We start from the raw sequence: 9688 nt of genomic DNA, 5'->3' as shown, positions 1-9688 counted from the left end.
ATTGCGCAGTGTTCTAAGTACAGAATTCTTAAAAGAGAAATCACACTGTTGTCCCTACAGAGTGTTTTAATATATTTCTAAGTACAATTCGTGTCTGATTTTGGAAATACAAATACATTTCGAATGGTTAAAAACAAAAATTAAAAAAATATTTTGAACATCAGCCAGCTGAAAATATATTTATCTAGTAAATCATCTCTCAAAGCTTTTATATATTTAATTATTCTAACTAAACATAGTACCCTTAAAAAACAAGTTCATAAAAATGTAGAAATGAAATTGTGAAATAAGATTACTGGGATATATATACACACACACATTCAATGCATACACAGAATTACAAGGCGGGGTTGGTTGGTTGTTTTTAAGTTTGGAAGGTTGTTAGACAACGGAACTAGCAAGCAATGCCCAACTCCTGAGTTCCTCAACCATGGTAACCATAACCTAATTTTTAAATTGTTTTTATCTTTTTTTATACACAAGATATTCCATGTAAAGCAGCAACAGCAGTGCAGTTACTGGCAGCAACATCTCAAAAGTAATAAAAAACCCCATACATCCAGACAGTAGTACATTGCACACACACGTGATTCTCATACACCCATCGACAATTGGTCAGAGTATTAAATCAGTGTACAAATTAAATATTTCCAAAAATGTGCAAAAAAGTCAACGTTGATAGAAAAAAACACCTTTGTGTACATACATTACAAACTGTGCCCAGCATTCAACTGAGAGTAAAAACATTTACAGTGAGAAACTGATAGATTAAATAGAGAATTTAATGACTACATAAAAATGTACATTAGATCAAGAGTAAATTTACAAATTTTTATTCATAGCTTCATGAAAACTAAAAGCCTACGTTCCAATTAATCTACGCCTCCTCCACATATTTACAGTGATACTCCATTATACAACCCCTGTGAGGTCTGAGATGACAGACACTATGCTTTAATAAACCATTCCAATTTTAGGGTGACACTACCTTCTTTTACTGGTATTAACAAGAAACAAACACTAGGGAACTGACAATCTAATGGCTGTTCAGAAAAGAAAATGCAATCCTTGTTTATATATCCACATTTTATAAACCTCTGGGGGAAAAGGATCATCTAGTTTTCAGGTAAAAAGCACAAAAAAGCTCTGATGTATTTCCTATGACTATCCACTTATGAGCTGGAGTATCCTTTTCCTTATTTCTCAAAAGAAGACCCTGACCTCCAATCCGTACCTGTGGACTCAACATAAGGGCTGAACCATGAGATACGCTTTTTTATGCCGTTTAATCCAGGTCTTCTCCCTTTCAAATAAGTTTCTGAAAACTAAGCCCTAGCCAAGATGTGACTGCTCTGAAACATGAGAAATATCATTTCCTCCACCCCATCTATCTCTCTACTCTGTATACAAATATATTGCTAGAGGAAACCCAAGGACTGCACCAGCAAACTGGGAGCTGCAGCATCCTGGGTTCAAGTGATGGGCTCCCTGGTCTAAAGCTGGACACCTTACTCAGGAGCTACCACCTATGCAGGACTTGAGCTTTGCCAGCTAGAAAGAAAAATAAATGGTGTGGGCCAAGTGGGGGATATCAAGTGAGAAAGGAGCTCCTTTGTTTCTGATCACAGATTTTGATTCAGAAACCTTGGCTTGATAGCAAACCTGTCTGACCCCTCAGTGCACATTAGCGGCTCCTCCTGAAGGCAGCACCCACACCCAAGTACCTGTGGGTGACATCTGGCTGTCACATAAAGAGGAATGACCACCTCCCAGAGCTTTGGAACATTCTCACTATGGTGTACAAAACAGATCAGGTCACAATTTTATCTTCACGGTGTTCCTGACATGTCCCAAGGCTCAAACCCAGCTACAGAAGTCACCAGGTTTTAGTCACCAAGCTTATGCAGTAATTTTAGAATGACAACAGTAAGATTAAATTAGAAAGAGCTTTTAAAAAGAAAACTCTTCATTTTAATACAAGCATGAGTTTTGCATATCAAACAGCAACTATAAACACCCACATGTCTGAAATATGGGCAGTGTCTATCACTTTTTACTAGTACCTGCTTTACTCAGTCAGCAACAGCTTACTGGTGGATACACACTATTTATAAGAGACATGAAACATCACTTTTGGCTATATGTATATGGGATAGAAAAGCTTTGGTAATTGTATGTGATTCACACTGCAGACTTGGCATTGCCACACAACAGCAAGTAACCAGCAGGAGGAAATGACACTGGCGGCAATACTTTCGCTTTTCCAGAAACACCATAGGGACTTACATTCAAGCACACACATTATATACTTCTCTATATGCGTGACACAGTCTGTCAAGATTAAAAAAGTAAGAAATTGGTTATAAATAACTGTAGATCTGACCAATTTTCTCAAGTCTCTGAAGCTGCAGTTAGACATAGCTCTATGCTGTCCAAAAGAATGGCTTGCTGTACTGCACTGTACCTATGGGTGCTACAAGGCTTTCAGTCAAGACAACAGCAGGGTTAGGATTATCCAAAAAGCACAAGAAAGAAATCTGTTTGTTTGCTTGAACAGATCAAATTCCTGTGCACTGAAAGTAAACAGCTTTTAATATAGTACCACACTTACAAATGTACCAACATTGCTTTCAAGCCCAGTAAGAAACTCTGCTGCAGAGTCTGGTACCCAGAGCCAGGAAGCCAAATCCTGACAATCCAGTTACTTCTGTGCATGCAGACAAATCCTCTTTCTGGCATGTACACTGGTGTACAATATCCAGAATGCAAATACAAAATGTGTATTAGCACAGGAAGCCAAAAATCACTTTCAAGTTCTGAATTTAAATGTCTGCTACAGATTGTAACTCCAGCACACTTTTCAATGCAGTTAGGCAAGCTCTGCTTTGGGCACTTTGAAAAAACCCAATCTCTAAGACTGCTTTGGTGACATGGAATTGTATGACAATTTCAATATGGTGTTCTAACATGAACCAAATTAAGGCATACAGAGAAAAAGGCACTAGCTAAAAAAAACCCCAAACATTTCATTTTGTTTTACTGAAAGGACTATTTAGCTACAATTCTAATTGGAAATCAAGTTCGAAGTTTTAATACTATATTTAAACTGTCAAGAAAAGAAGACTGTAGAGTTAACTATGCAATTATTAGATCCATAGGTTTATGAGTTCTTCCATGGATATTTCTATCCCCCAAATAAAAAATAAGCAATTTTCTTTAACACAACACAACTGAAACCTTGAGTCATGCTCTAACTGGGCTGTTAGATACACCATTAAAACCATACCACAGAAGTAGCCTTCCTCACTTAATATGTGCAACAGACAGAATACTAAAAATCATTAGATAAGTAAAACTTTTGAAAATACAAATACTCACCATGAATTTCAACCCTTATTTTTTGGGAGTACAGCTTCATCATGCTGTTTACAGAAAACCATCCCTGAAGCAGTATTGCTTTCACTGGAATTTTTTTATAATTGGATTCAATAATTAAGACCAATTCATGATTCTAAAATGCTGATGGCTTTTTAAGCGGGATACAAGAAGTTGTGAGTAGGGATCTTGGCTTTGCAATCCTCTCCCAATGGAGTTTAAAGCTTGAAACTCCATGCAACCTCACAAATTCTAGAATGAGGGGTCATTCACCATGACCCCACAATCCCCTGTAAGTGTTTAACAAACCCTGTATATAGGTTGTTTTACTACATTACCCCACTAGAGGTAAGTAATAGCCAACCTCTTGGTAAAAGTCTGATTTAGCTTCATAATTAGTTCTAGCTTAAAATATTTGTGTTAATAACCATCTGATTTACTGTAAGTTATTTAAGTCAATAGAGAAATTATCTTTAGGGTGCAAAAACTAGCTCAAGCCTAACCTTGGTTAAATTTATAAAATTTTACTAGAATCACTCAAACTGGAAAATGTCAACTTCATTTAAGAAGCACAGTCTTTACATTGACAGCTTTCTGACATGCTAAAGACATGATGAAAAATGCATTCTGAAAGTTGCTTTTTTTCCTGGCTCCAAAATGCTGACCGTTGTCATGACTGAATGCCATTTTTTTTTTTAGAAAAGGCACAAAAGCAGCAAACTTGATTGTTCAGTAATTAAAAATCACAACAAGGAAGTGATATTGCAATATACATGATCCAGCACTGTCTCACAGAAAGGTCACATTATAAGAAAACTAGATTCTGAAAATTTTCAAGCTTCAGAGAGTGCAGTTTCTCTTCAGAATAGTATATTTAAATGTTATGAATGCTACAGATAAACCTGGTTACATTTTCCCTTTAATGTCCTTTTTTGGTAATATAAAATTTCCTTACCTTTTCAGGAATCACTGACCACTATGGATTTTTATATACATTTTCACCTTGGTTTTGGTACCTTATTAGTCTGAAATTAATAATTTCAATTACATGATCTTGAAAATTACCTACATAAACTATTAGGTTCTGCATTAAACTTCCCATTCCTACTGTCACTAAAATTTGCTTATAAAGCAAAGGCCCCTTACAGCAGAGTACATACCAATTCTTCTTAAAGGCTGCTTCATAGCTTTTATCTAGTGACAGAGAAAAAAAAAAGTCAGTACAAGCTGCCTTTGCTTTCAGCCTTTAACACTCTTCCTGGTATGAAGTTCCTCCTGTGCTCAGGAAACTTTGCACAGTTGTGTACCCTGACCAAGAAAATTTTAAGTTGGGTAAAATACTCACATAAGCTGAAGAAATCACCACTCTCAGTTTCTGGAGAGATGGCCACAAAAAAGTCTTTCTTACTCCACCTACAGGTAAAGTGGTTAGGATAGATCCTTACTCCTGCTTATGCTCTGGTAAAACATATGGAATTCAGCAGAATAAATTCAGAAATCTCATATGTGAGTGACTGTGGGAATGGGTAAGCTTATGGTTCTGTCCCCATGCATTTTGTAAACCTGATAGTCCTCTAAAGATGCAGAACAGGTAGAGCCTTGTCAGACTGGACAAGGGTAACAGTACCAGCCTGCTCTGCCTTTAAAAAACAACAAAAGCAAGCAATGAATCATCCAAAACAGTAAACATTATTTCAGTTCTGTTGTCCAATAGTTTATTTCCAAATGCCCCTTTAAATTATCTATGTTCTGTTCTTCTACAAAAATATGAGAGTCTGATTTTTCTATTGTGAAAAGACAGTTATTCACTACACCTGATCAGTACCTGGGCTTCTCAGCTGAGAAGCATTATTTCAGATTTTTAATTCTTTTATTATGCTCTTTCAGAAATATAAAAAGTAATTCACGTACACTTTATGACAGCTGGAAATCTGACAAATACCAATCTGGATTATCAGGCTGGAATATTCACACTCATGTTATTTAATTGCTGGCTCTCTGTACTTTTGGCCTGTTCTTTGTACAATTTTCTGTGCTGTGCCTCCTTCTTCATAGGATTCATCAGTGCAACCTTATTAAAAATGTAACTGGAATCTTCGCTTTCTCAGTGACTCTTTCCTGATGTTAAGAGATGTTTGACTTTATTTCAGGAATTTGCAATGCATCCTAGACTGACCTGCATTACTAAACCAATTTTTTTTAGTGCAGAATGGGAAGAATTTTATATTATTCAGGCACTTGATGTTGACATACATTCCATCCTAGCGCCTCTCAACAGCTTTACAAATATTTCTTATAGCTCATTCTGAATCCAGTAACTCATATACTGCACAAGGATTAGTCATTCCCTTTCCCTTGCAGCCATTCATGGGACTGTGGAGGAGAATTGACCCTCAACATCAGTATTTTTTATCAGCTAAGATAACTGTCTCCCTCAAAGCTTATGCAACAGAGGTTCTCTTTGGCAGATAGAGCAGGAGGCATTCTCCTAACTATTTACATCCAATAGCTGACCCTTGTCTAGCATGGAAAATTTCCCCTTTGCAGTATAGTAGTTTCTAGAAGTCTGGGCCCATAATCTGTTCACCTGTAATTATTTTCATATTAAGATAATACAATAATTCTACACCAAAACCTCTAACTAGTACATCAGTTTTGAGCTCGTTTTTGTTATTTTCTTTTGGTCACATAGAAGTACCAGCTAGACATGCTGCTGCACAAAGAGTTCTAAGTTCTTCCAGCTTCATCAATTAACTCTCAGAACCACATGTTCCTGCTTAAACTGTACATTCCAGAAGCTGATTAAATGCTAAAATACAGTAAGAACTTAGAACTCTCTGCTGCAAGTACCTACAATATAGATAAGAATCACATAGAAGTAACCTTCTTGTCCATTAGCTGCATGTCTATTTTTCCCTGCACCCTGAGTCAGTCAGTGGTGTCAGAAAAAGTCACACAGTTCCTGACTGTCCAAGCATTTGTAATTTTTTTTCCTCTTTAAATAAGGAACAAATATGTACTAAAGTGCTTTATCTACATCAACCACATCAGTACATTATAGAAACAAAAAGTTCTAGTCCTGGTGGGAGGGGGGAAGAGAAGATTCTCATTTTAGATACAAATTTTAGATTGTTTACAATCTAAATGAAACAAAGATTCAAGAGAATATTCTCTCTCTTGTCTTTTTTTCTCCTTTTTCTTTGTAAAAAATAAAAAATAAAAGTGCAGTCAAATAGAAAATAAATGCAGTAGATGCAAGCTGAGTTGAGGCAGGTGTTAGTGATAGTGTGCAAACGTGTGTCTCAGCAGTTCATCTGCAAACGGTCGCAGCTTGGCCTCGATAAAAATCCGTTTCAAGAAATCCCGAGCGTGGTCGGAGACGTGAGGAGGGAGCTGGGGGTTGGTTGGCTGAGTGGCAATTTTAAAGATGGCAGCCATGGCTTCAAACTCTGCCCACGGGGGCTTCTCAGTGAGCATTTCTACCACTGTGCAACCTACGCTCCTGAAACAGAGGCAGAAGCGAAACAGCAGGTTACAACAGAGTCATGGCCTCCCAGGAAAACAGGAAACAGCAAAGAGGGACTAAAATATCACATATAAGCAGGGTCCACATAATACTACAGGGTAACTTCAGCATGAAACAGGCATTGGGACACACCAGCATGTACTGCTATACCTTTACCTCAGAGTTACACAAATGTCTCCACTTCATCACTTCCCTGGGCTGAAAGCTACTACCTCAATGAAGGGATAATTACATATTTATCCAGGCAATACTAACTGTCATAGGGCACTGCCAGCACCCAGTGCTCAGCAGGCCACTCACTCAGCATTGCACTTGGAAGCTTTCCTGCTCCTTGAGGCTGAACAGAAATGCAAAGCATCAGGAAAGCTCCATGCATGTCACGTGTGGTGACAGCTCATTAGAAATACACAAGTTATCACCAGTGAATTGTGTGAAACATAATATGGCAGCTGAAGAACAAAAGCCCTACTTTCAAGGTATCTTCTCTTTTAGTTAAGGATATTAAAAATATATTTAGATGGACAAACAAAATTTTAAGTTTCTAAACAATCTTTGTTCAGGAACAATTTTAAAGAATTTAGGAAGGCAAAAGGGCATATATAGGGCCAGAGAAACTTTGCTCCAGAAGTCCTTAAAGATCAGCATCTTTCAATAACAAGTGAACAATACTGCAAAATGGATAGGCTGGAATAATTTTCCAATTTTTCGAAAGTTTGAATGTTCTTCAAGATGTTTGCAAGAAGCTTTGTACTTAAATAGATGTATGTTGCACAATAAGGATTAACTGACTGACAGCTGTCTAACTTTGGTAGTTTTTATTAAGTTTTCACCAAGAAATACACAATAACCTTCATACCAATATTTGAAATTTGAACAAACGAACTGCTTGATATTATAAGGTGGACCTATTTTTCACTTATATCAGAGTAACCACCAAATAATCTGAAGTAGCCTAAAGTAATTTCCCTGAAATTGAAAGTACTGCCTTTGTTTGGATACAATGTAGTTCCTTTTTAAACACACAGTGTTACTACTCCAGCCTGTCTGCTGCTGCCGGCCCATTACTGTGTATTGACAGATCACCTGCAGTGCAAGGGGTCTCATTGCCAAAGTCATCAGTCCACTGGGCAGGAGCCATGTTAGACCGTGGCATATACAATGTTTCACTAACCTTCATTTTTGCAAATTACCTTTCCTCCTTAGTTCTTATGTATTTAATAATAACTTAAACCAAATCTTTTTTTTATACTCCCTTTTAAATCTGGCAAATTCACTCTGAAGTGTTCAATTTCTAGAGGAGTAGCATTTTATTTTATGCCTTGCATCAAAGGTATTTTGGTGTTGAAGTTTCATTACAACACATTGAACTGATGTTTCAAAGCTTCACACATTGCTTTCAGTCAGTACCTCTCCAGAACTAACAAACAGTTTGGTAATCCTAACTTCATGCAAGGTCAGTTGAAAGGATTCTCTTATGATGTTTAAACTGATGGGCTGAGAAACTGCCATGTGAAAAATTAAATTTCAGTGTTAAGACTCTCCAAAAATGACTGTCAGTGTTCATATTTGCCACCTTCTTCAGCTTAAATCCCAGGATGAAACACTGCAGCAGCTTCAGATAACAAACACCTACTCTCTATTGAAAATGAAATGACACTTTTCAGTGGAGAAGGGGTTTAACATACCAGATGTCTGCTTTTCTGCCGTACCCTTCTCCACTAATAACTTCAGGACTCATCCAGTAGGGAGTCCCTGTGACAGACTTCATTCCTGTACCAGACAGACAGATGGTCTGCAGCCGTTTGCTGGCACCGAAGTCACCAAGCTTCACATTGCCTGCTGAGTCCCGCAGAATATTTGCTCCTGGAGGGAAGGGAACACAGCATTACCTTCACAAAAGACTCAAGGTTTTGGTGTGGTAAACAGTAAAAGAAGTTTGGATACAGTGGTACAATTCAACATCAACCTAGGATTTCAAGCCAGAGAATTTACTTTCTCTGCTCATTCCTACTAGTCTTCTGGAGTTCAGAAAATAATGAATTGCTCACACTGGTTTGCATCCAGGCCTTTTCCAGGAAGGGGCAGTCCCTTTGTAAAGCCCTCCTGACAAAATAAGGAATGTGCTACACATGGCAAATTAAAAGAAATGGGGAAACAATTTCCACACAACTGAAAATGTCTCCCATACTATTGTAAAGCAAAACCTCAAACTGTGTTATAGATTTATTCAAAACAGTTATCTGCACAAGATGTACAAATTGACTGTGATATCTCAACCTGCTTTGGAACAAAGCATTGTTGATACAAAGCAACAGAAAAATGGTAAAAGTATTATGGAATACAAGAGCATTGTGTTCAACACACCTATTCTGCACATCACCATCTCCCTACATATTCACAACTTGCTTATGCAACACTTGCAAGTCACCTGCACCTGTCTGCAAAAAGTAGATGTTACACCAGGCTTCCTAGCAGTAAAATGGAATACGTCTGATCAGGCAGGTGATCTCTGTCGGTCACTTCTTGTACCAGTGAAGTGCTGGTTAATTTCTATATAATTGATGAAACCAAACTCTGTAAATTTAAACTCTGAAGTCATGACACTTTTCTCTGCACAGTCTATTTCTGATGACATAATCCTCCAATATATTTAATGCTATTAATCAATTAATAGCAAAATAGTAAAATAAAATCAAAGGAATTTATCCTGCTTGTTTTACAGACGAAGACTGAAGAAACATTGCCAGAACTCTGCTAGGACATCATAAAGTTGCTTATTTTTCCTTC

At 37.4% G+C, this 9688-nt stretch overlaps 1 protein-coding gene across 1 annotated transcript in view; it reads right to left on the bottom strand.

The window, feature by feature from the left end:
- Positions 1-91: 91 nt before the first annotated feature.
- Positions 92-9688, bottom strand: part of MAP3K2 (mitogen-activated protein kinase kinase kinase 2) — a 47347-nt gene continuing 37750 nt past the window's right edge. Inside the window, exons 16-17 of the mRNA XM_058809176.1 lie at positions 8587-8764; positions 92-6877 (exon numbers count right to left, since the gene is read on the bottom strand). Coding sequence (XP_058665159.1) covers positions 6652-6877; positions 8587-8764 — 404 coding nt within the window. The 3' untranslated portion in view covers positions 92-6651. The remainder of the gene's footprint in view (positions 6878-8586; positions 8765-9688) is intronic.

Source organism: Ammospiza caudacuta, chromosome 8 (genome assembly GCF_027887145.1).
Source record: "Ammospiza caudacuta isolate bAmmCau1 chromosome 8, bAmmCau1.pri, whole genome shotgun sequence".
NCBI classification, from domain to species: domain Eukaryota; kingdom Metazoa; phylum Chordata; class Aves; order Passeriformes; family Passerellidae; genus Ammospiza; species Ammospiza caudacuta.
Note: the sequence above shows the minus strand (reverse complement) of the source record. Positions and strands in the feature narration are given on the sequence as shown.